The sequence below is a fragment of the Dinoponera quadriceps genome, unplaced genomic scaffold (assembly GCF_001313825.1).
Source record: "Dinoponera quadriceps isolate SergipeBrazil2010 unplaced genomic scaffold, ASM131382v1 scaffold2915, whole genome shotgun sequence".
In the NCBI taxonomy this organism is placed as follows: domain Eukaryota; kingdom Metazoa; phylum Arthropoda; class Insecta; order Hymenoptera; family Formicidae; genus Dinoponera; species Dinoponera quadriceps.
The window spans coordinates 217,820-243,365 of NW_014556924.1; the positions used below are offsets into that span (position 1 = coordinate 217,820).

The 25,546-nt window shown below is 44.1% G+C and overlaps 2 protein-coding genes across 9 annotated transcripts in view; one reads left to right on the forward strand and one right to left on the reverse strand.

The window, feature by feature from the left end:
- Window positions 1–2,494: 2,494 nt before the first annotated feature.
- On the reverse strand, window positions 2,495–8,379 carry LOC106748506 (bromodomain-containing protein 7). 4 transcript variants are annotated; one of them, XM_014627100.1, is made up of 5 exons: window positions 8,214–8,379; window positions 7,603–7,716; window positions 7,412–7,551; window positions 5,017–6,711; window positions 2,495–4,580 (listed from the first exon to the last, which is right to left on the reverse strand). In XM_014627100.1, exons 3-5 carry the CDS (start codon window positions 7,425–7,427, stop codon window positions 3,916–3,918), a joined length of 2,376 nt encoding a protein of 791 aa, XP_014482586.1. In that variant the 5' UTR covers window positions 7,428–7,551; window positions 7,603–7,716; window positions 8,214–8,379; the 3' UTR covers window positions 2,495–3,915. The 4 variants fall into 4 exon arrangements, with proteins under 4 accessions (XP_014482586.1, XP_014482587.1, XP_014482585.1 ...); XM_014627101.1 differs by lacking the exon at window positions 7,412–7,551; XM_014627099.1 differs by having other exon boundaries at window positions 7,412–7,716.
- A 3,557-nt stretch (window positions 8,380–11,936) lies between these two features.
- Window positions 11,937–25,546, forward strand: part of LOC106748497 (solute carrier family 12 member 4) — an 88,681-nt gene continuing 75,071 nt past the window's right edge. For 4 of the 5 annotated variants that reach the window (XM_014627074.1, XM_014627077.1, XM_014627076.1 and 1 more), the window contains exons 1-2: window positions 11,937–12,191; window positions 23,044–23,103. In XM_014627074.1, coding sequence (XP_014482560.1) covers window positions 12,110–12,191; window positions 23,044–23,103 — 142 coding nt within the window. In that variant the 5' untranslated portion in view covers window positions 11,937–12,109. The remainder of the gene's footprint in view (window positions 12,192–23,043; window positions 23,104–25,546) is intronic. The other variant, XM_014627075.1, reaches the window with a different exon arrangement.

Below are 25,546 nucleotides of genomic sequence, written 5' to 3' on the forward strand. Positions count from 1 at the left end.
CATGTGCAACGTAACCGCAGATTCCGAACGATTTTCTGCACTTCGGCGATTGAACTATCGTCAAACGTTGAGAAAAACGGCGAGAAATACCTCGCCGTTCGTTCGCACGACGAATATGCTGCACAGCCTCGTATATACTGTACCATTTCCTAGATTGAAATTTTCTACTATCTACACCATTTGTAATCCTCCACATGTACATATAAAGTCGGAACTATCATAATTAGAGCCATTCTAATCCTATCATTATAATTCGAGTTACTTTTGCGATTTTCAAAAAGGAAAAATATTAAAAAAACTTCTTTGATTTAATGGAACAATATTTAATATATAGTGAAATAAATTTATATTATTTAATTAATTTATAATATTTAATATATTATTTCCTCTAAATAATATTGTTTTTTCGCAAGATTAACTTATTCAACCAGAACGCGTTCGATTGTCCATCATCGAGTAGATCCAACTCATTTTTCAACGTAGAATCGCCAAATTAGCGATCTATTTATCTCCGAAACGCGTGAACCTTTAATCAGTCAGGGTATTCGATCGTTTCCCTTCGTCGACAACCAGAGTAATTTCCGAAATATGGAAACCCATATTCGTCGGACGCGCATTATCAAATATCCCGCATTAGGGAAATGAGATTCCGAGTAGTGGAACGCGAGTGAAACTTTAATCGAAGGATTAATTCAAATTCGAAATCGTCCTTTCCCCGGCCAACTCCGCCGAAGATTGTTGAACTCCACGGGAATCAGTAATATCGTAATCGGATGAGAGGAATGATATTAATCGAATTTAATCGCGATTTCGTCAGAAACTTCGGACACCGTTGCCATGCATAAATCGTATCTTCACCAGGCGCTGTTTCATAATTCCGAAAAAAATCGATGCGCAGACGAACTAAAATAAGAGTCCCCCTCCCCTCTCTCTATCTCTATCTATCTATCTATCTATCTCTCTCTCTCTCTCGTACGCAGGTGCATTGGACGAGTGAACGAACGAACAAATGAACGAACGAATGAACGGAGAGACAGGCAGCCGCGCGAAGACCGTGCAAGCATGTCATTTACACGTCCGCCGCATTTTCGAAACAGCGGGAATGCGGCTTAATTAACCTGTCAGTCTGTGTGCGCAGTGTCCAACAGTTATGCGGACTTTAGGCGCTTTTCTGATTCCAACGTGTGAGTCTCGCGTACGCTGTAGATTAATGCGACGCGCATACACAAATGTGTTCCGGACGTGAACTTCGCCATTAGTTTAACTCGTATCCGAACATTCGACTCATCGTTGAGAAAAATTACGGTATTGGTATCACATGAATCGACAATAGATAACTTAAAGACCGTAAAAGATATCGTGAAAGTTACTCAAGAAAGATTTTCTTCACGTTGCTTTACCGAGTCACTGGACCGTACGCTATTAGTTCAGTTGAGCAACTTCGAATATTGAAGTTTTCAATTACTTCTCCAGTTCGCAAATCTTATCATGAAAAGGAGAGGATTGAAATATTCAATGAGTAAAGCAGTTACTAAATTTTTTAACTTTTTTGTGACTTGTAAAGCCTCGTATATGCAAGAACATCTGATGCAAGCCGTACTATATATTACGTACTTGTAGTTAAGATCGATGTGAACAGAAAAGTCCTCTAACACTTTGCAAACAATCACGTAAGATTTTGAATTATTAATGGTTGAAAATAGCCATGTATACAGGCTTCTTTTATTAGTAAGACCTTTTTGTTTACATTTACCTAAACTACAAGCATGTGACGTTAATGTTGTCGTTAAGCCGAGAGGACCGGTAACGGCGGGAGAGTTCTCCGATCATCCAAAATGAACTCTCGAATTCGCAGCGTAATCCTATTATCGAACAAGCATTCTCAACCACGCACCGTGGAAATGGGGTTCTGTGAGGCCGATGCGCGTTTCTCTCCTACGCAAACGCGTATAATTGCGCAGCGAAACGCAATAGTTGACGACGAGTTGACCGGCATGAACGGGTTAATGCAATCGCCATTCTATCGGGAACGTGCGTCTCAATTAGCCCTTCGGACTAATTGAGCCAGAAAATATTTTCAAGCGAAAACACGAGGTCGATCTTCTGATGTCGACACTTCTTTCTTCCTCTCTCTCTCTCTCTCTTTCTCACTCACTATCTCTTTCTCTCACTCTCGTTTAATCGTTAAATTAAAACTTAGCGGAAAAGAGAGATTATTTCATTACGCGTACTGGCGCGCGCAGCTCCTTCGCCGACTCGGTGAAAGTAGGGGAAAAGCACAAAGACCGACACGACATTTTGTTTTTCAGGTTTGTATGTATCCTGAAATTGCATAATCCGCCCATTTTCTTTGTAGAATTTTTGAAAATTACTACATATTGTCGTGCAAATAACTACTTTTGAAGAAGTTGGAGAAATGACGCTTCGAGAAAGTAGATCTCAAAATTGACACGTTCACCTACCAGGAAAATTCTCAAATAATGATACAAAAGCATTGAAATTACAGTATTTTGTACTTTTATCACTCATCCTTACACGTTATCCTTAATCTTACGTATTTTTTATGTGGATCCTCTGGCTTTTTCTTTACAACCATCTTAAACAAATCTTCGGTACTTTTCCTCGAATCCTCCGTGGCGTAGAGAGAAAAATGGGAAAATTGAAGGCCGATAGGTGAAGGTTCAAGATTGTGTCTCGAGCTTATATACCTCTGATTCTCTCGCGGAAGCACTCGGAGTTTCCGTACTTCCGGCTAATCCCGAGTTCGGAGTTCTCCGGAGCTTCGAATTGAATCGCGTATTAATCTCCCCTTGAAACTCGGAACGGCTCTTGGCCATATATCCGTATCCTTATCCGTCGCGATACAATGCACGGTGTATTCGAGAGCATTATCCGGCCCATCGAGCGCACCGCGATTGATTTCGTTTTCGACCGGAGAATGATCGAGGCTCTCCACATTGCGCCTCGAAGCACACAGGATGTAGCAGCTGCAGCGGCAACTTATCAATAATCGATAGCGGCGTGTGCACTTATTTTATGCGCTCTTTCACTGCGATGCCGCGCCGTAGAAACAGAGAAGCCACATTGTGCGGTGTGTCCCAATAATGTGCCGTGTGTCGTATCGGTTATCGCTTAAATTTCATTAGGCCAATATCGCGTAACAGATGAGTCACTGAGAAGCAACACCCTTAATGATGATATATTCGGGATTAAATTGTAAATAATTTCCGAGAGAAGTAAAAAAAGGTAGCGAATATTCCTTTCTTTCTTGGAACACACCTCCAAGCGGGAATACGAAAGCTGGCCGCAGAATAAGACCACGTTGTTATTATGTGCAACCACGAAAATATACTAGATAAGGTATATAAATATAATCCATATATAAATGTCTAGTATTTTTCGCCTGTTACAATGTTAATAAAATCGTCTGTATGTCGAGAATTGAGCCAAACTGATTTGTAATATATAATATCTAAACTTTTTTATTTAGAATTATCTCTAGAGCACATTCGAGAAATTTGTCGGTTTCCTCGCGGAACATCTTGTATATTAGGTTTTATCTCAAGATATTTTACACGATACTTCAAAGATCTAAAGAAAGAATATGAGAGAATCGATTTCCGATTCAACACGATATCACTCTTCCTTCGCGTTCCAGTCGCAAAACAAGAAAAAAACGGAGCGATCGGAGAGAGAGAGAGAGAGAGAGAGAGAGAGAGCTGAAGAAAATAAAGTGTAATGTTCTCGATTTATTAATCGTACTTGAGAAAATGAAATTATAAGTATTAAAATGTACACAGAGGCTATATAGCCTATATTGCTTAATTTATATTCCAAAACACTCGGATTACGACACGCATACATAGATTCACACTCGTACTCATACACACACACACACACGCGCGCGCGCGCGCACTAAGACTCGGATAAGATGTCTTCTAGGGTTTTGTCGTCGTGAAGCGGCGAATGTCCCAGCGTGGGGTCGCTCTCCAGGAACTCACGTAGCTCGGACTCGAGGTCGGTCACGCCGGACGGCTCCGTCGCACTCAGCAGAGACGGCGGTGTTTGGCTGTGCGTCATGCCGATCTGTATCTGGATCGGCGGCTGGTTCGCCCCGCCGACGATACCGATATTTTGACTCTGCTGGCCGGTCGGGCTGAGCAGATTCGCGCTCTGTATCGGCGACGGCGTCGCCGGTATCAGATTGGACAGCACCTGACCGTTGCTCGGTGGTAGCAACGAACTGTCGGCGACGATCGTAGGGTTGTGTGTGATCGGCTCGACCTCCATGGGCTCTGGCCCGCCTCCCAAGGGTGCGATGCCCATCGCTCTTCGCAGACCGTCGACAGGCGCTATCGCGGATGGTGGCAGTTTCTTCGCGATGTCGGTGAGATTGTCGGTGATCTTCTCGGCCAACATTACTTCGGCCTCCGCCGCCTTCGAAACATTAGACAGGTGCGCCGGCGGTGGCGCCGACAGACGCTCGTGCTGAACTTGCTTCAGCCGACCCAGCATCTGCGAAGTGTCGTCCAGACGGCTCTGAAGAGCGGCTCGTTCTTCGCTGTACTTCAGTTCTTCTTCTGCAAATACGTTATTAAGAATGGTTAATTCGATACGTCGATACGACATCGCGCTGGTATCAGCACGGAAGATACTCGAGTAATGAAAATTTTGAACGCGAGTTGAGCGCATTGTTGTAGATAGATTAGTAAAAAGATACTGACCGTTTAGTTTATCTACACTCGGAGAAGTGTCTTGTAATAGCTGCTAAATCTCATTAGCTAGTTCGAACTTTGATGCCATTGTTAAAAGTTAGTTATTAGAAGTAAAATGCATTTGCTGCGAGGCACGATTTTATTAGCTGAAATATTAGCATGAGTAACTATGGTTGGTCAGTTATGCTCTCTTTTTCTCTCTTTTCCTCTGATTATACCATGTATTGATAGCTCCTATCGTGGCTAATTCGTTCTCTGAGCGGAGTGAGCTTAAAGTAAACCTCACTAGAGCGACGCTTACCTAAATTCTCCAAGAAGTTGACGTCGATGCCGAGCTCCGAGAGCGTCTTCAACTGCTCGATGTCCACCTTGACCTTCTCCAATAACGGAATGTTGCGATTCACATCCTGATTAGGCTTTTCCAGCAGGTGCTGAATCTTCTCCTCCTCCTCCTTCAATCTTCGTTTCTCTTCGAGGAACTTCTTGGTTTTCCTATGATCACCGGCCGTAAGAATGTCCAGCAGATCGTCGACCATGGTCAACGTGTAGTCACAGTCCTTGGCGAAGTCCAAGATCGACTCCGCGTATTGCACCGCGGTCTCGTCGCCGTAAGTCTGATAGACGAGATCCGTCTCCTCCTTGGTGAGATTCGCGAACGTCGAGTCGTAACTGGGCGCGTAGGAGCCGAACGCGCCGTAATACAGTGGTTTCACCGGCTTCGACATGTTCCTGCGGTCCTCGCGGAATCCGGCCAACGCGCCCGTGCCGTGATTCAGCTTCCCTATCAACTGCCCCAGCGACACGGGCCTCTGATTGGTGCCCGGTATGATCCCGTCGCCGGGCACGATGATCTGCAGGCTGGTGGTGCCGTCCTTCTTTTGCCGAAGGAAACCCATCTTCGAGTTGACCCTCTTCAGACTCAGCTTCTCCGCCGCCGCTTTCGCGGCCCCTCTCGCCTGCTTCAGTATCTCCTCCGGCGTCAAGTCGTCCGGTATCGCCTCGAACTTGCCTAAATTAGCTAATCTCATCTTCCTCTGATTCTCTTTCCTGAGCTCCTCGGCTTCCTCGTTACGCTCTTCTTGTTCGCGCTCCCGCTCGATTTGCTCCTCCGTTACCGGGGCATCCGGATTGTTGGGATCCTCAATACCCAATTCGAAGCCGAGCTCTTCCTTCGAGATGTCGTGCATGTACGTCAAGACCGGCCTGAGCTGTCGCAACTTTTCCGGCAGGACCATCTTCAGACCGACGTGCAGCAACTTCTTCGCCGCTTTGTAATAGATAGTGTCGGGATGATTGTAGGTCATGGCGTTGTCACACATGAGCTTGAAATCGTCCACGAACTCGTTCAGATTCTGATAGTTATTGTCGTCTATTTTCTGCTTGATGGTGCTGAAGTCCATGGGATTGGTGATGATCTGGGAGTAACCGGGCGCGATACTGTCCGTGACCGGCCAGGCAAAGAACTGCTGCGGGTCGCGCTTCTCCATCGATCTCAGAAGATGCTCCAGCAGTCTCTGAAGCGGCGTGCGCTCCGCAATCTTCCTGAGCACGCACGTTCTCGGCTCGCGATGCGGCGACAACGAGCTTATATTGCTGACACCAACCACTCGCAACTCGCCGCTGGACGGTGGTCTGGGGGGTAACAACTGGTGATTAGGGATCTTCTTCGGTGCCTCGACAAGGTTCTCGTCGGCATCGCCGACCGACTCCTGGCTCGACTCCTCCCTCCGTCTCTTCTTGTCCTTGTGATGGTGCTTGTGCCGTTTATCTTTCTTCTTCTTTTTCTTCTTGAGCTTCTTGTGCCCTATGTATCTGTCATATTCCGTGTCTCCTTGGGCAACCGAATAGTTGCCCAACTGTTGCTGATAATCCTGCGACAGCATCGTCGCCTGACTCGGTGACTCGCAACCGTGCTCAGGCGTTCCGCTACTGCCTCCTACCTTTAGAATTAATTTCAGGCCAGGCGGTTTGTCCGTCGTTGTGCCCCACTGACTCTCTGTCGAAGAAAGAGAAGCACGATTAGTCGTTTGCGCCGTCTCCATTTTTTCTTTCTTTCTTTCTTTTAAGCCGCGCACTAAAATCGTCGTCTATGGAAGCCATACACACGATCCGTAAATGTAAATGTGCCGCATGCAGCAATCAGGGGAATCTTGCGGAAAATTACGCACAGTGCAGAGATCAAGAATATAACGTATAGCAACACAAAAAATGTATAAACGTCAAATATTATAACGTGTGACTTGCGTGGGTTTTCGGATAGAGGTGCAAATCGTAAAACAAATTAAATCTACGGGACATTTATGAGACAGAGACAGAGAGAGAGAGAGAGAGAGAGAGAAACGGAAGTTGTATCGGCATTGATTTAAAGATGACTTTATTACAGGATAGTGACCTTGTTTTCACATTCAACAAACTGGAAGCGAGATGGAAGTAGCTCGACTCAAAGTAAACAAACCTTAATAGAAATATGCGGTAAAATAATTTCCATCGTTGCGTTAATCTCACTTAATCGGCGGGAATAATATCAGGGAGAGAGAGAGCAATCATTAAAATCGAAAAAATACCTCGCTAAGAGGCGAAGCGAAGCAATATGTGTGGCTCACGGTGCCACGGTACATAACAGCCAAAGGGGAGAAATCATGTGATTGAAGTGCAACAGGTATTGTATGAGTTTGTAGCTGTCCAAATCTATGTACCTTGTGCCCTACGCATACGCTCGGTTGTTGTAACAAGGAAAGGTAACTTTAGCGTCTTGAGATCTTGTTGCACTTCAACGGATACAACAGACAACCAAAATGAAAGGGGGTTCGGGGCATCTGTAATCTTGGAAGCACAGCTAGCTTCAGTCGTGCAACCAGTCCATGTCCGTTGTTACGTCGTCACTTACTTCCACGTCGCACCTGTCGCTGTGGAACGCTCGGTATATACTCTTTCGTATCCACCTCACTTCTACTCCAACCTTACTCTCAGTTTGCCCGTGGTGAAAACGTAGTCAAAATTCCTGTGCATCATTAAACTATGAGTACATGAAGGATCCCAATGAAAAACGATTACAAGAGAGATCAGTTTCACGACACGCACACATGAGCTACGGAATATCGCGAAAGACTTTCCCTTCACTCTGGAGCACGCATCCTCATTTTCATTCGGATCCTTGTTTATAATCGAGTAATACAAGTACAGAGTTTGGCTCGGTGCAATGATGCTTTCGATAACACATGTGAATAACCTTATGAATCTAACGGTGTTAGCGTCGCGTTCAGCAGAGAGACCGCTCTTCCTCAGCGAGGGAACGAGCCGCCTCGAGGGTTCACAACATAGCGTTTACTTCTCGTCGCACAGGGCCTCGTTCGACGGACCGAACGAACCTGGGGAAATACGCGTGCAACGGAGGCGCCCGAGGGGAGTTGAGAGAGAACCCGTGAAGCGTACACGACGCGGCTCCCCGCTGACCGAGAAGACGGTACACTCGTGCCGTGGCGAATGTCGGTTCCTCACCTTCGTGCCTTTCGCGTTTGTGCTTTTTGTGCTTCTTCGAGCCCATTTCTCGCGCGTGTGGCCACAGCCCCGTGAAATGGAACAACCGTCGACCACCCGGTGCACTACCTGCCAGAGCGCTCGGCGAGAGTACCGCGCTCCGTTGCGTATACAGGTAACACAGCGGCGGCCATTACCGACAACACGAATTTCCGTCCGCGCATGCGCCGCGCTCGCAGCGCCGGAACGCCGTTCAGCGTCATGGCGTGTGTTCCGCCGCGCGGTTCGAACGAGTCAGTGCGAGTATCGTGTCCGGATTTCTCGGGGGGCTCGCGGAAGATCTGAGATCAACGCCGCGCGCTCGTTGCCGGCGACATCCCCCGGGGAAGTGGTGACGGCCGCGCGAACACGAGCGGACGTTCAAATCCGTACGAGGAGAGTCGGGGACATGGCGGCCACGGGTAGGATGCATCGTACGTTGCTTTCGGCCGACAAAGTTTCACCGGTAAGTGGACGACGATGCGCGCGATTTGTACGACCGATCGACCGTCGTTCGGACGTTTCGGGCACGAAAGCGCCCGACGCGGGGAACGCGGAATCGCGAGCGAAGGATCGCGGGTACGAGAAAATGCCTACGGGAAATTTCGACGGTTTAACGTCGTAACGGCCGGGCGGCCATTGCGCGTCCATTCGCGCGCGGACGAGAAAAGCCCTTCCTAACCTACAAAGGTCGTACCGGCGCTCCCGACGAAGCGGCTGCGTTCGAATGCGATGGAGCACCGTTCGCATTCGCCGATCGCGACTTGCGGACGTTGAATTCGAGGTGGCTCGGCCATCCTGAGTGACTCACCTTGTACGACGACGGCGGCTCGACGACGCGATTAAAGGGACAGCGATCAGCTGTTTCCCGGTTGAAATGCCGCGAGACAAACGGATAGAGGGAGGGAAAGAGAGAGTGAGCGAACGAGCCGGCGTGTGAGAGGGAGGGGCGAGACGAAACGCCGCGTTCCTGCAGCTTCGAAAAAACAAAAAAAAAGATACCGGCGCACCGCACGCGTTCTCGGTACTGCACTCGATCCGCACGTAATCTTCCGTTACGTCGGTGTTACTCCCGTCGACGAAATCATCGTCGCGGAATGCGAGATGATAAACGTCGAGCGATAAACAGAACGTCCGGCAGAACGTCCCGACCCGTAGCCGCGAAGAATAAATAAATTCTTGACGCGCTCCACCGCTATTTCGACGAGCATGTGCGACGAGCACTCGGAGACTCTTGTATTTTATTCTTTCAGAGACGATTACAAATGTTTCAAACATAATGTAGTTGAAATATTTTTCTCAATTACTGGACAATTTTTCGTTGCCAAATTTCATTTTGCAAGTGTTCCGCTAGGATGATTCGTCGAATATACATATCGTTATTGTTTTGCCGAAATGTCATTTAGAAATTAATTGGACAATCATCAATATTTTATACAAATAGTCAATATTTTTATCTACATATATCTTCAGAAATTTATTGTAGCATCACAAGATTCATGCGATATTTCGTCATATAATGTTTTCCTATTGGAAGTGAATAAGCACGTGTCTCGTTTCGCATAGGTGATCATCGAGGCCCGGAAATTTACTGTCTTTTACCACCAATTTAATAATGCGGCGTAATATCGTCGACGATAATCACATACATTCGACGAGACGGACAGCGCGACTTTTAGAAACACTCCGAGAAATGTTTCTCGAAATATCATTTTGTTTTGCTCGAAAGAACGTGTTGCATAATGAAAGACGTTTTTTACGCGACCATTTCGCGACAATTTTGAGAAAAAACGGCGACACGTCGGATATTTTTCCGTAAGAGCGCTGCTCCGAAATGTGCGATTAGATACTTCTTTTTACTCCCGGCGACACGCTGTGCAACGTTGCAAGACATCGTAACGCGAATTGCGCTCATGTAACCCTGAAATTACGCGTTTTTGTTATGTGCCCCTACGTATATATGCGCGCACTTTAACGAAGTGTGCGATGTGCAGCACGATCTCGTTAATTACGTCGCTGGGTGCACACACATGGATGCGCATTGTGGCAATAATCTGTATACCTTATTAGAGATATCTGCCGGTAACACACTTGAGGTAATTAGCCCGTCAAACCATTTTCTCATGAATCTTTTTAAATTTTAGCCGCGCTTTAATGGAAATACTATCTACACGTTTGTAAAGTTAAAAAAAACGACTGATCAATCGAAAGCTAAGATATTCGCAACTAATTGCTTGATGTTTCTAAAGATTTTTTATATCTATTTCTTGAGGCCTATTTTTTTCAACTTCTATATTTTAAATTTCTTCGAAACCATGTTAGAATTTTAATGAAAAAGTACTTATTATTTGACCTTTTTTTTTGTTTTGAAAATATAGCCATAAGAGATTTACAATTTGTAGTAATATAGTTTTGAAGTAATGTAATTTCGATATAGTTTTGAAGCTTACAACGCGTTTTCGATTTTCCCCGCTATGTTATATTTAACATGAATAACGAGCTGAAATATTAATACAGAACAATGGCATGGCAATGCCTGATTTCGAGGAGCGACATGGTCTGCGATAAGAACAAGCCGATATTACGGACGTGCTTTGCAACAATGTGCAGCGACTATTCGTCACAGATAATTACGATAATGCATAAACTCACCTTCCAAGTCAATTACTCCAGTCCTTATGTTTCTCTTTCTGCGCTCGGGATTTTCACTGTTTCACACGCGTTTTTTCGTTGCGTCATATCTCCCCACTGCTTCTCTTTCTCCTGATATTTTTTGTCACGTCATCATTGTCTACATTTTCCTGTTTTTCTGACTTCCGACCTCTATTTGCTTAAAATAACATGACTCATGAAAATTACTCATACTTTGTATATTATTATGCTATTACCCGTATTATATCTAATTTAATGTCCTTTTATTTAACTCAATGTTGAGTTAATCAAAAAAAATTTTGTGCTCACATCGACGATAATATACTAATGCTGCGCAAAACTGTTAGCGAATGATTAATCGATCACGAATAACGTCGAAATGACATTTGCTCAGTCGGATGAATAATTTATATCCACTGAATGCAACAAAATTAAATTTGATTAAAAAGTCGAAACGAGCTTATCGGACAACTCAACGCGTTTTGGAACAAAAAATTCATTTCTATATTTAAATATTTATATTTTCGTCAGATCAATATCTTTCCTTTCTACGAGGAACATCCGCGAAATACCATTCTTCTATTTTAACGAAACTTAGATACATATCTTTAGATGTTAAAAGGTATATAAATGTAATGTTAAATTAACACACTCACCTTGTCAGCATATGTTGTTAACATGTGTTTTTAACATTATATTCCTATACTTTCTAACATATTCCATGTTAGAGTAACACAAAATCATACCATCCTTTCCGCTCGCCGTCTTTATCCGACTTGTCACGATTTTCTTTCTCCTCGCATTTTCCCGCTTTCCTCTCGCTTGCCCTCCCACAACTTTCGCTCTTTCTATCCACGCTCCGTGAACGAAGACATAGACGCGCGGCACCCTCCGTTTTCGTCGGGCTCGTATCACCGTTCCTTCTCCAGTCACTGCCCTTATCCCCACTTCCGATCGTCTAGCGTGGAAAGCGAGATATAGCGCCGTCCAGCGGAGCGGGCTCGCAACGACGCGCCGCGCGGCCTACGCGCACAGTAGCGTTCCGTAATTTCGAGTCGCCGAATGGGGAATACGCAAGCGGGTCGCGACGCGCGAACGTTCGCTCACATCGAGTGTCGTCTGATTTGAAAGCGCGTTCGTGATATCGTCCTCTTTCCCCTTCCTTTCTCTCTCTACCCCGTTCTCACACGCCGTCCGTCGGAAGGAAAAGCGGAGTCCGTACGAGGATGGAGAGGTTCCGAGTGACGCCGGCGAGCAACGCCGCGCACTACACGCAGCAACAATCGCCGTCGCCGGTGCGCGATTACGGTGAGTGTTGTTTTGCCTGCGTCCGTCGCGATTGCGCCCGGTGTACCGTCGCGAGGGAAGCCTGCCGCACGTGCTGCGCGCGCGTATGCGTACTTTCAACGGCACCCATGTGTGCGCTTGACACCGGTCTCGAGGAAAATACACGAGACTCTCACCATGTTTTTTTTGTGGCGCGCGGCTGGCTCGCGTCGTCCGCGGAGCACCGAGGCGGTGACGGATGCGCCGCATGGCCGTCGAAACCCCAGCGCCACGTGATTCCCTCGCGCGTCGTTCGCGGAGACGGGGTGGACGCTCAGGGAGGATCCTTGCGAACGAAAACGACGGCGCTCTCGTCTCGTCCGGGTAGCCGCGAATTAGTAACTTCGATTGAGCAACGATGGGTCTCCCTGTATTTTCTTCTCGTCGAATAACTTTGGACTCGGATAGGTGTGGAATTCCGAGCGACACGACTCGAGTGATACATTTTTTAGGACGTACGTATTCAACGTTATCGTTAGCGTTATCGTTGGAAGGTACTAGTAGGCGTCGATGGGCATCTTCGAACGCTCATGGGATTTTTAATGTGCGTTGAAATAGGAAGGATCGTCATGTGTATTACTGCGGGACGAGATCATTTATTTGATGTAACAAACGCAATTGTGTGTGACGTCTTGATGAAACGTTCACGAAAATTTCATGAAAGTATTGTTAGTTGTATTTATTCGTATTGATTTATTTACAAAATCATTCCTTTGGTGCATCGATCAAATTATGTTATGTATTTAACATCAAGCTACCCGAAAAACAATTTTCCATATATAATTATATAATTGGATATGATTATATATAAATATATATATATATATTTATTTATTTATTTATATGCATATAATTATATATGAAAACTTTTTCCGGGGCATATTTATTGTTTGCCTCGCTACGTGTTTATTTATTGCTCGATTATTTTTATCCGATTGTCGAGTCGAGCTAATTGGGCATACAAAAATATACAAATCACCGTTTGAATTTTTGTTTTTATCTCCGTGTATGTTTCTTTTATCGACTTTCCACATTCAAAATACATATTTTACGATAACGAGAACCAACTAATAACGCAGCATCAATCACGTGCCGATAGTTTATCGGCATAACCGGAGTTCTCGTCGGAAGTAGCGTTATAATAAAAACCCGCATCCAATTAGTTCCAACCTTCGCGTGGTGTTGCGCATAAGTATAAGGATAAGTGTAGGGGTAAGTAGGTGTATCAAGAGAGAGAGAGAGAGAAAGGAAAAGAGGAGGCAAGAGCTTTCGTTTCAAGGTCGATCGATCGATCGTCATTACCTCTGAGATTAAGAACGATCGTGTTAGAAGTTCGTGGTAGGCACGATCAATACGAAGTTTCATAAGTGTTTCCTGCGCGTCATATTCTATGAAAACGTCTTCCTTAACTCGGATCCGAAGCCTGTCTCCGTTAGTGCGATGATTCATCTTCATTTATCTCTGTTTGATTAACGTAAACGTAGATTTGTTCGGATATTAGTACACGTCTAATTATGATTAGATTAGAACTTAATTTACCTTCCGCTTCCTACCTCGAAAAGTAAAAGGTCTTAAGAAATTTTATTTCAAAGCTAGGGACATAAGCGAGAGAAAACTGTTTCCCAATTATACGATATTAAAAATCAATTTGAAGATTGAGACATTTAACGTCGATAACTAGAAAATTGTTCAGGTATTTATGCAATATTTTTATCAAAGAATGTTTTGCGTTAATATTCGATTCGTTCGCAGCAGGTGATTGAACTAAAGATAGCAAAATTGATGTGGCAAAAATATTATTTCGTATAAGCTTGAATAATAAGTTTGGATTTTATTCATAGATTTTTCTTCGTTTCTTTCGGAATAATTTACGAACGATTCAACCCGAGCTCGCTTTCGCGTGCTTTTTATTCTCTCAAAACACTCCCTCGATATCGCGTGTGAAATTCGGCTATTTTTGATCGGGAAGCGATCGTTCCGGGCGCACTAATAAATGACAATTTAAACGCTGCCGGCGTTTCCTCCTAATAACGTCGCGGTCTTTTGATTTCATTGGCGGATCGGTCATCGACATAAATTAATAGCCGGCGTACAAAGTGGTATTTTCATTGACGTACATCACTCCGCGTCGTTTTCCGCATCAGCCATAAACACACAATACGCGTAACTCGTGTCGAATTAAACAAACGAGCTAATTGGATTCACTTGCTCGATATCGGCGTAGGTTCTTACCAAGCTCCTCTCGGTGTTTCCCTCGCTTGTTCAAGATAATTGGCGATATTAAGGGATTCCTTCAAATTTATTGAAAAAAAAAAATTTTCCTATAACTTTATTTAATTATCTAAAAAATAAATGTTAATTTTAAGCGAAATGAAGAAAAATGTATATATAAAGTATTACAAACACTGAGATTAATCATGACAATGACTGGAACCCTCCGTATAACCTGCTTGTTCAAAAGTTTTCGATGTAATGGTTTTCAAACAGAAGTTTTCCCGGTCACATTCTTATTAGACAGACTGTACCTTTTAACCAAAATTTACATATAATTTTATTTTGAAACTTATTGTCTCCCGTTTCGATAAACAGAGCTCTTCGTAAGCTTTCGCTTTGTTCGCACATCGATCGCCGAATTGTTCGCAATGATTAAAAAGGGAAAAAGGCGCGATGTATAGGACACACTGTGCCCGAAAAAGCAAGCTCATTCTTGCAGATTAATCAGCGCGAACGAAGCGCAGCGAACCGCAACACGATAAACGCCCATCGCGTCAAGGAGTGAAATCGTTCGACGCGAATCGATGCAGCGCGCCAGCACGGTTAGACGGTAATTGTCGCCACGGCAATAACCGGGATTATTGTACGCAGTAGCGTCTAGGCGCATCTCGTGCCCTCGATTGAAGCTAATTTTAATTCGGAACCTCGACCAAATATATTTTTCGACGTCTCGTATCAATATCACTTTTAATTTCGGAACCGTATCACGCGATGAGAAACTTTTAGTTGTCTACTAGTCAACCTGATCTCAGGAATCTTGCGCTTGCATAACAAGGAGGAATACCGAGAACATTTTTACTTGTTGCGCTGAGCAATTGTGTGCTTATCGGCGTCTCATTTTTTTTTTATCGCTATCTTCCCATATTTTCTAATTACACGGAAACAAATCTGGTTGTCCTCTTTCTGATTGATGCAACCAGCCTTTTTTCCGCGTAAGATTCGATAAAGGATCCCATGGTATTGAAATATTCTGTGCATTAATGCGACATTCGTGGATTCGGTCGAGATGCTCTTTATACTATCTGTTCTATTTGCGGCAACCCACCGCGAGATCTTATCGTTTTGACACACGATAGCTAAAACAGATATCGATGTTTAACGTCCCCTTATTGTTTGCGGATTTCTCGACGATGATTCACGGCGCTCTCGAGAGCTTTGCCGTGATTTTGCATACGCCGTCACGACGACGTAGACTAATATTGATACAGTGACTAATATTGACGATAATTAAAGAAAGAAAGAGGAAAGTTTTTAGCTTCCGATGGTTTATCAGAACGCTTTTAATCTCTTATAGATTCGAATATCAAATATTTTGCGTAAACAAGAAGAAGATTTCCCGGCTTCTGAAGATAATTCTTAATATTCCGACCCGTTAGTTTATGATATGCTTGTTACCAAATATTTGTATTAACACACGTACATAAACACACACACAATAAATATAATATGACTTGAACCCTGTAAAAATGGACGACGACGACCCACGAGTCATAAAAAATTCATGGTGCGCTCCGCTCCAGGATTAGAATATCCGCGCGACCCGCGTCCCCCGTTCGCACGATTATGCGCGTCAGTCCGGTTCTCCGGAAAGCGCGTTTAATTTGGCACGCGATAAACATCGCACGGAGAGAAGGCTGCGCTGCATTCGTTTCGTGACTACAGTTGCAGCTGCCGCCACGTGTTTCCCGGAATAAGTAGTAGGTAGGCCTGACGTAGGGAGCGCGAACAAGCTGAACGCGAAATGCGATCGATGATTAACAAACCGCTAAAATCGCAGGCGTCGAGCCGGTTGTAAGGTCCGTGCCTGACCTTCGACCTGTAACCTTCGCATGAGAACCACTCGCGTCTCCGGTGCGAAGGCCGCACTTCGCCGATGAGAAAGCTCTCCCTGGTGGCAGGGCGTGAGACAGGGTGGGTTTGCGATAGGGCGGAAGAGAAGGGTGCAGCTGCCTGGCCGGTGCTGCTACAAAAGCAGAATTGACGATGGTCGATAATCGGGCGAGCGAGCCCTACAAGCGAACGTTTCGTCGCCCTTGTGACTCCACGTTTTTGTAGAAAATGTCAAAAAGAAAGAAAGCAGAATTATTCGAATTATTATCCTTCCTTGCAATGAAGGTGACTTATTAGAAGCACAAACCAGCACTTGCGAGACTTGAAATAGATTATAAATTTTCACTCGGGCTTTTCGATAAGTACCATACGTGTGACGGCCCTGAAAACTTGATTATTGTGATCTCTCTCGGCCGAATGTACGCGTCATTGATAGGCGGACGATGACGGCCGGCGATTGGCGTGAGGTGACTTTGCCCTTTTTGCCGTTTATTTACAGACTCTCGTACGTTATGTACTTTCTCCGTGATCGGATTATTACATCTCGAGTCGACGGCGTATACACCGGGATGCGAAGCGCATTATGTCGATGCGTTGTTTACATTTCGCGTTGAATTATTAAAATATTTCGTCGGCTATTGAAATATTGTATCTGGCTGTCAGCATCGTTAGCGACCGATCGAATCGTATTTATGCAAGTGCCAATGGGTGTCCGGAACTCACGGACGATGCAGGACACTAAGTCGCAATCAACAATGCAAACTAAACTTAGAATTTCAATCTTGCTATTGATTTATGCCTCTGACGATGCTTTTTAATCCGTAAGTTTCATCGTAAATTTGCCAATGCATTCTTTTCTCTATTGTTACTCGATATTCGAAATGCACGGAAGGCACACTGAATATCTATAGATTATATTTATTATTTATTTTTACAGGAGAAAGTGCTTTATAACTCGAAAAAAGTGGCTTAAATGTAAAAGCAAAATTTATTATATACGTTTTAACATTATAATTAAAATTATTTGAATATATATATGTATATATATAAAAAGTAATGAGACATAAGACCCCTAGTGTACGTATGCCTCGTACGGGAAATTCTCGCGTGCATGTCACGTGAAGCACGTGGCGCCCTCGAACATTCGAAGCTGGAGGACTCGATTACCAGCCGGGAGCTTTTTTACCCGCATTTCCATCCACGCCAGGAATTTCTCCGTGGAAAACGTTCTTCCCGTTTCCACCGTCGTTTTCGCGTTATCATCGTATACTGCATAATAGCGTCGATTTCAAGTTCGATCGATCTCGACTGGCTTTTTTTGTACAAATGTCACACAGATTTTTCTATATAAAAGCTAAATGAAATGATAAGTAAAATATGATAGCACTATAAGATTGCATAGAAACGCGTCTTAGAAAAGGATACAAAGGAGATGTTACCCTTGAGCGTTTCGTTGATGAATTTTTTTCGGAGGAAAAAGAAAGGAGTAACATTGATCTACCGTCAATTGAAAGTTTGGATCAAATCCAGTACAATTGGGCAAATGCACTCGAGAGGCGCGATCACAGTCGCGTCTTCCGCGAGTATCGTTATTTTCGCGAGACAGAACGTACGACGTAAGACGCTGCGAAATGTCATGACTATTCGCCGTGAACAACGCGCATTTCTACGCGTGACACGATATGTCAGCGTGATATTATGTGCAAACCGACATTTCGCCATTCTGGCATGCCGCCAGAAGGAGACACGTTACTTCTAGGTGCGTTCACCAAATTTATACTAAACGCCCTCGTTCTGCCGAGGGTGACGACTTACTCGCATGTGAGAAAAAGTTAAACAAATCGCCGCTCGAACAAAAATATGAATACGAAGTACGTAATTTGCATCTAAAGAAGTTTCGTATCTTTATCACCCTTTTATCGACACATAATCTGTGCAATTTATATTTTAATACCATTTGCATCGCGTTTTATGTCGTTATATGATTAATATTTTAACAAAAAGCTTTACATTATCTCTCGAATATATGTATGATGAAACAATGAGAGAGGGAGATTTTTCAGAACAAAAATAATAATCTTTATTTTTAACAACGTTTTAATTTAGAAATGATTTCTCAGGTAAATTTATACTTTGTCTCTACAAACTTGTAAATTTTTCAGAATTTGGCGATTGTCGAATTTTAATACATGAAGACTTAAAGACGGGATGAAAGAATTATAACGAGATAATTTCGGGACGAGTAATATTTTTTGCATTCTGCGTATCTTTTCAAACAAATTGCATTTTCCTTCAATTCTTATCGTTTCTCACATGGAAGGTTTTCTATTGTCCAAGTTATTATTCGGATATGAGAACGATTTCAGAACTCAATCGAAACTATTCGATCGTACGAGAAGGAAGTAACCGCGTCGTTCGAAAATGCGCGCATTCCCCTCATCTCGTCCTGGCTTTTACGTCTCGAGGCGAGATAGCTTAAGCGGACAATACCGGTTTTATCCCACGGTCAATTCCTCTGCATCCAGCATTCCACGAAAAGCGACCAAGTGGCGGCCTTTCATTCATGAAGCGGACTCGCGTTTCGACGGGACGCAAAGCTACGATTCGACGTTAGGAACGTGCACGGCCGCGGTGTAGGAAAGAGCGAGGAGTCCGCGTGTCAATTGACATTTATTCCCGGCGATACGTCATAAATTCCCGCACAATACCGCGATCGCCGAGGTCGGGCGAAGAAAAAGAGAGAGAGGGAGAGGGAAGGACCGCGCGTTTTATTCAACGATGCTAAAAATACGGCATCGCCACGCTATGCATCGCGCGAAATTTCGGTTAACTTGGCGTGAGAGTTTCATCAGAGGCTTCATCGGAACTATAATCCAGCGTATGATCTATCGTACAATCTAGTTTTTCCATATTCCTATGTATCTATATGGAAAAAGGCTTCTTTGAATTTAGACCTATGTAGATGCTACGAAGAAAAAGAAATTAATTTTTTGATAGCAGTATAATTCAATTCAACGTTCGCGCGGCTGATCAATGTTATCGCACATCGGCGCGAGTCTTAATAAGTCTACCCTTTTTTTCGCTGTCGGAGCAAGCCTCGACGGTCTATCGAGCCTATCTTCGGAACGATCTCGAATTGGAATCTAAAATAATGCTCGCTGCGCGAGCAGGAATTCAAGCGGGGTTAAAGGGTTAAAGCGCCGTAATCCGCCGCGGCGGGCGGAATTGGAGGCAAAAATCCAGCCGGTTGAATCACCCTGATAACTTCGGCCGAGCAACGGCTAACGCTAGGGAGCTTTAACCGGTTCGTGTGGTGAAAACAATAATGCCGTAATTGGGCCAATAATAAAATAATCGTTAAAGACCGGGAGCTGTCCGCTTCGCGTCGTCGCTCCGTATGCGCTTAAGCGTGGAGGAGAGGATCGTTTTCATTGGCGTCGGGCACGCGTCTTACGCAATCGCGATTTATCGTCGCAGCAAATTTTCGAACGGGAGATTTTCACCGGCGACTAATTTTTTTCTAATTCCGTGAAGTAAAGAATCGTCGATATTTCGAGCGATCGAAACTTCAATTTTTCGATCAGAAATTCATTCGCTAAATTTTGTTCAAAATGAAATCATTTATCTGACACGGGAAGGGGGGGCGGCTGACCTTTTTTAGAGTTTCTCTTTCGTTATCTTATTAGCACGTAGACTTATCGTCGCATTAGACTTGCAGCGATTGCCTGCTACGGATTATATCTCGGGTTTACGAGTTTAAGACAGCGGTGGTATGAACTATTAACGAAGATATCGTGAGATATCAGAGGGACGATGATAACGTTATAACGCGGAGGTGCAGCGAAGGTCGAAGTTCGCTGCGGGTGCACCGCTCCGGGCTTCCGACAGTCGATACAGTGCCGGCGATTTATCGGGCGTAGAGTGCTCTGGTATCGCTGATTCCAATCGACGGAGGCCTTGGAAAAGCCAGCTACGCTGGACACTGTACAGGGTGTGCACATCGGTGAGAGACAGTTTTTCCCGCGCGCGCTTTCACTTCAAATTTCGTACATTAGAAAGGCAAACGCGATGATTGACTTGGACGAGGCATAATTCGCTATTTACAGGAGATTAAAAATTCATAGTTTTTATAGCAATGACAGGATCTTTCTCTTCAAGAGGACGGGAGAATTTTAGCATAACAAAATTTAGATTTAGACGATCAGCCGGGAAATGTAAAAATGTGCGACATCACGATCGAATTTTTCTCGAGGCGAAACCGATCCGAGTCTCGTCGAGAAATCCGCAGATCGTCGTCGAGCGACTCTCGGGACACCGTTTGCGGACGAGTCGAATTTTAGCAGCGGGGTTGACACAGGTGAGGGTGAAGAGCAGGAAGAAGGCCTTCGCGAAAAGGCGGTGACGCTGTCGTCTGGCTTAAGCTCCACCCTGCGCCAGATCGGTCGATGAAACTCTGTGGACCCCACCTTAAACTATCTTCGATGGAAATGTATTATGCAACGCACGCGTACTCTCACTCACCACCGGTACTTAAGTTCTAACACTTTGTTCTCATCGCCCTTGAGCGTTATCATTCCGCGAAACGGCACGTAAGTGCCTTTGACATTAAATATTTTAATCGTAGGCGGCTCCCTCTCTCTTACTTTCTCTCTTTCTCTCGCATCTGTCGGACATTGTTATAATCGTCCGCACATCCCCGGGTTATATTGCAACGCTAATAATACGCTTTGGACGGGAAAGGCAAGGATTGGTCGGGAAACAAAAATACGCGCGTTAAGAAACTATCCTATAATAACTCGTATAATAACTCGTCCTTTTTTCCACTTTACGCGTTAAGAGTTTTATAATTACGTGCGTTATATCCTTTTACTTTACGGTGTTTCGCGCTACTTAAATGCAAGAATGGGTTTATAATTTAAAATTTCCCAAGCTATAGATAACATTCTAATGAACATTAATTAATGGTAACATAACATGAATTTTATAACTTTCCACTCAATGACGTAACTGTTACATGGCACATGCGTTATGTTGTATTTACATCGTTCAGTGGGAAATTATAACATTGTCATCATACATCGTTGTCAAATCATACATCGTGACGTACGAGTTGAGGCAATTTCCTCCCGTCCCCACTCGCAGTAGACATGTGGCAAAGATACCTTCTAAAAATAACAATTGTAATATATCTGCATCTTCGTGCGCGCGACATGTGAGTCCACGACGTAGCCTTGATACGGCCGAGATTACAAGGCGCTTCATTTACAAGATGCAGTTGTCCTGGACATCATTCGCCGGCCGGCTTCCTTTGATTGTCGAAATTACAGGACGACGTTGTTTGTCGGTCATTTGTGCGCGTTGCGCCGTGCCTACATGTGGCGGACGTTCATCAACGTCGATGCATGGATCCGTCGCGGGATCAAACGTGAGATTTTGCGAGCGCGAAGGGATGCAACTGGTCTGAGAATCAGAAAGCATCATTTTCCGCGTTTCAGATTTATCCTCTTCTGCTTATAGCAGGCTTGTAGCAGGCTGTAGACGATGAAAAGTAATGAAATTTTGCATCCGACGCTTCCTCAAAACCTTCCTTATGTTCTTAGAGATATTGAAACATTATATATTTTATATCGCGGCAACCAGTTAGATGATATCCGTAGTATTTTTTTTTTTTTCGTGGAAAAGTATTATTTCATATTATTTCAACCATAATTCCCGTGATTGTATTGTAATTAAATTTTTAACTTAGAAACACGCAACATCATGCCAATCGTAATATAATAACAGCCAGGAATAAAAAATCTTTCGGTTGCATCTGAATTGACGTTAACAAGAATTAGCGCATCTGCAATTGTAATGCAATTAAGAGCGACATATTGATATTTTCTAAATGTACTCACCTGACGTTTCATAAGAAATTTATCGAACAGATACGCGGGCGATGACTTATCAAATTAAAAGTTACGACGAGATGTCGATGTTTTCATTTGAGTCTGATTTACGAGGGAGCGTCGAAATAAAATTGCACCGTACGCTTCGTACTTTTACTCGAGAACTGTCAAGGAGAGCTGAAAGTTGTTGCGAATTCCATCCTGCGAACGCGTTTAGATATGCTCCGCCGACTTTCCGCGTTGATTTCTCGCCGATATATATGTATATAGGCGGGAGAAAAATTGCAAGCTTTATTAGCGCGAGATAAAATTACTAGATTGCTTCGTGGTGGATATAATTAAATTGCATAAATATGCATAAAAAGTAACGCCTCGTCGCGAAAACATTCTTTCTTTTTCGATTTCGTTTGTAATCCGAAACCCCTCCCTTCCGTAACACGAAAGGAATAAGTAAACAGAAGGAAGATCAGGTGAAAAATTAAAGAGTAAAATGCGCGAGCGGGAAGGGAGGAAAACACGAGGTGCCTTGCTTGTACAAATAAACGTAGAAAATTAAGGCCGATACCAGCCGATATACGGCAGGCGCGGATGTTCACGGATAATATTCCGCCGAAAATCTCCTCAGTCGCGGTACGTGTCGACCCTTAGATTCGGGTTTTCGCTTCGGCCGAGGGTTCAGCGATATAAACGGCGTACATTCGGGTCTCTTTATGAGGGAAATATTTTGGGGGGACTAGCGTGAATGCAGGAAGGCCTGAACAGTCTGACTTTCGGGTGACGCGGTATTTCTCGACGAGCAATTAATTAACAGCGTCGTTAATTTCTTCTTTTTTCCTTTCCAGTAGACCAGGCACCGAATGGCACGCAGCTGGAGCATCTGGTAGCGATATCTACGAACGCGTGTAAGTAATCCCCAGCACTTAACAACAATCGCATTAAAGTCTTACGCGCAACAAGCGAGGCGGACGCGAAGAAAGGCTTCAATTATTCGGATCGTTGAAAGGCCGCGTGGAAGTATCCGCGATAAAACGTCGCTACAACGAAAGTAAGATGGACGCGCACGGATTAGTGAGAGAAATTTGTATCACAAACGCGTATCACATATATTATATATATATTGTATCACAGACTCGATGACAGCAAATTTTCGAATAGTAGTTGCCTTACTTTCGTGTGCCTTGCTAAACTATTACCGTGCGTAATAATGAATATATACAATATATATATCAATTGAAAAAGAACAGACCAAACACAACCATATACGCTTGCAAACAAAAAAGTTCGCCACTTTAGTTTCACTTACTGCACGCAGTAGACGAAGTTTATGTACTGTTTTTTTTTGATAGAGTTCGGTACTTTATAGCCGGGAAACATGGGTATGTTGATTTTCCATATATATGTCGGTTTTGCCGCTTTTCTTCCACCGATGATTTTCTTCCCGATTTTCTCGCTCATGTAACGCGAGTGAACTTTAAGATTTACTATTTTGCGATCTATAAGATCTGTTGTGTCAACTTGAAAGAATTCAACGCAGGGATGATTCCTTTTTTCTTTCTTGCAACGATAATTGAACGGAGACTCTCGAGCCGTAAGGTCGCTTCGGCGACAGAATTGCTCACGTCGCGTAAACGGGCAGGTCCACTCGCGTAGTCGATCGTGTGTGGCCCACTTTTCTCCACCGAATGAAGCCGTTGAACAACAGCGACATCGAAAAAGATAACGTTGCCAATTCACGAGTCGCCGGCCGACTCGCCGTCGCTTCTTCTCGCGAGGGGGAGAATACGTGGTGAAAAACGTGCTTCTGGGCGCGAAACGCTTATAACTTCGTGCGTGTAATCGCCGGCCGCGAACTGGGTCGAGGAGACAGGAGACCTCGTTTTCGCCTCTACACTCGCGAATTTATCGCCCGCGGCCGAACAACAATCGACAATTCGGGTCAGAACTGGGCTATGTGACTGCACCGCGCTGCGCTACCCTCCGGAAGTCGAGAGAAGCGCCGAAACTCTCGCCGCCTAAATAACATGGGTGCACTGATTTCACGGTGAGCGCGTACTCACCGTGAAATTCGCAGCGGGAAATTGCGGTGTAGAAAATTAGAAAACAGAAAAATTCTACGACACAGGTTGCTTTTCCAACAAAGTGTTCGTACGGTTTCTCAATCGCAGCGCTTAATCGCGCGATTTACAGTTAATGTGTAGATTAGATAATTTTCATTAAATGATGTAATTATAATTTATTATTACATAATTATATTAATTTATAATTATGTGATTTATATATTATTATGATGTAAAGTGAACCATTTAAATCAAGCGTCTTAATTATTTCACTTGTTTTTGATACGAAAGAAAGGTTTAAGGAAAAAGTCGTACCCGTTCGAGGGGGCAATTATGATGACAAAAACGTTTTTCTTTCGAGATTTTTTTTTTTTCAGAGATTTGAAGGCCAAGATAATTCTTTTTTTAATAGAACTACATGTTTTTGTTTGCGCGATTTTATAGCCGTTATCGAGAGAAGTTCAGTGACCTATGACAGCATAACTTTCCAATGATTTTCTTGGACATGAAAAATTACGTATGTTTGAAGAAAATAGAAAATCAATGTAATATGACAATCCTACCGTCCGTAATGCGGCAAGAGAGGTTAATATTACATCGGACGTGGTGTAATATTCTCTTGCGCGCAGATGTGCCGCGGAAAAATGACGAGCGTGCGGAGTTATCTATGCGATAACAAAAACTGACTGCGGCGCACGTTGCTTGGCGTGCCGCACGAGTCGCGGTAAACTGTTAGGTAAACAATAATTAGCGACGACGCTTGTGTGCTTTAATTGCGCGATTGCGATCGTATGGCGAGGAGTGATTACCGCGCTTGATAATAGCTCGGCAGTCAAGGTTGTTGACGCATAATCCGCCGACTATCGCGTCTGTCTGCATCCACTCGATCGCGAACGCTACTGATTTACTTGAAAAACATGTCTCGATGATCGCGATTTTCTAATGAAGTGCGCGATGAACGCACACGTGTGCTCAGTGCGATCAATCAATCCTGCGCGATGAATAGAATAGTCGACTCTCGATCAGCCCAATTACATTCACACTTTCCATTGTTGCATCTTTTTCGACACGCTTCGGCCTCTTAACGTACGAAACGCCTGTCGTCCGTCTAAATTGCGGCGTATTCTCGTGAAACTCGAGTCAGTTAATTCGCGCTAACGAGTTTATTTCGATAGATAATTCTCGAGAGAAGCCTCCCGCATCGTAACATTAAGCCGCAACAGCGCGAATTTGTTACTCGTTTAACCGATCGGTCGGCTTCGTTACTGCGCTCGTTGTTTCGTTGCCT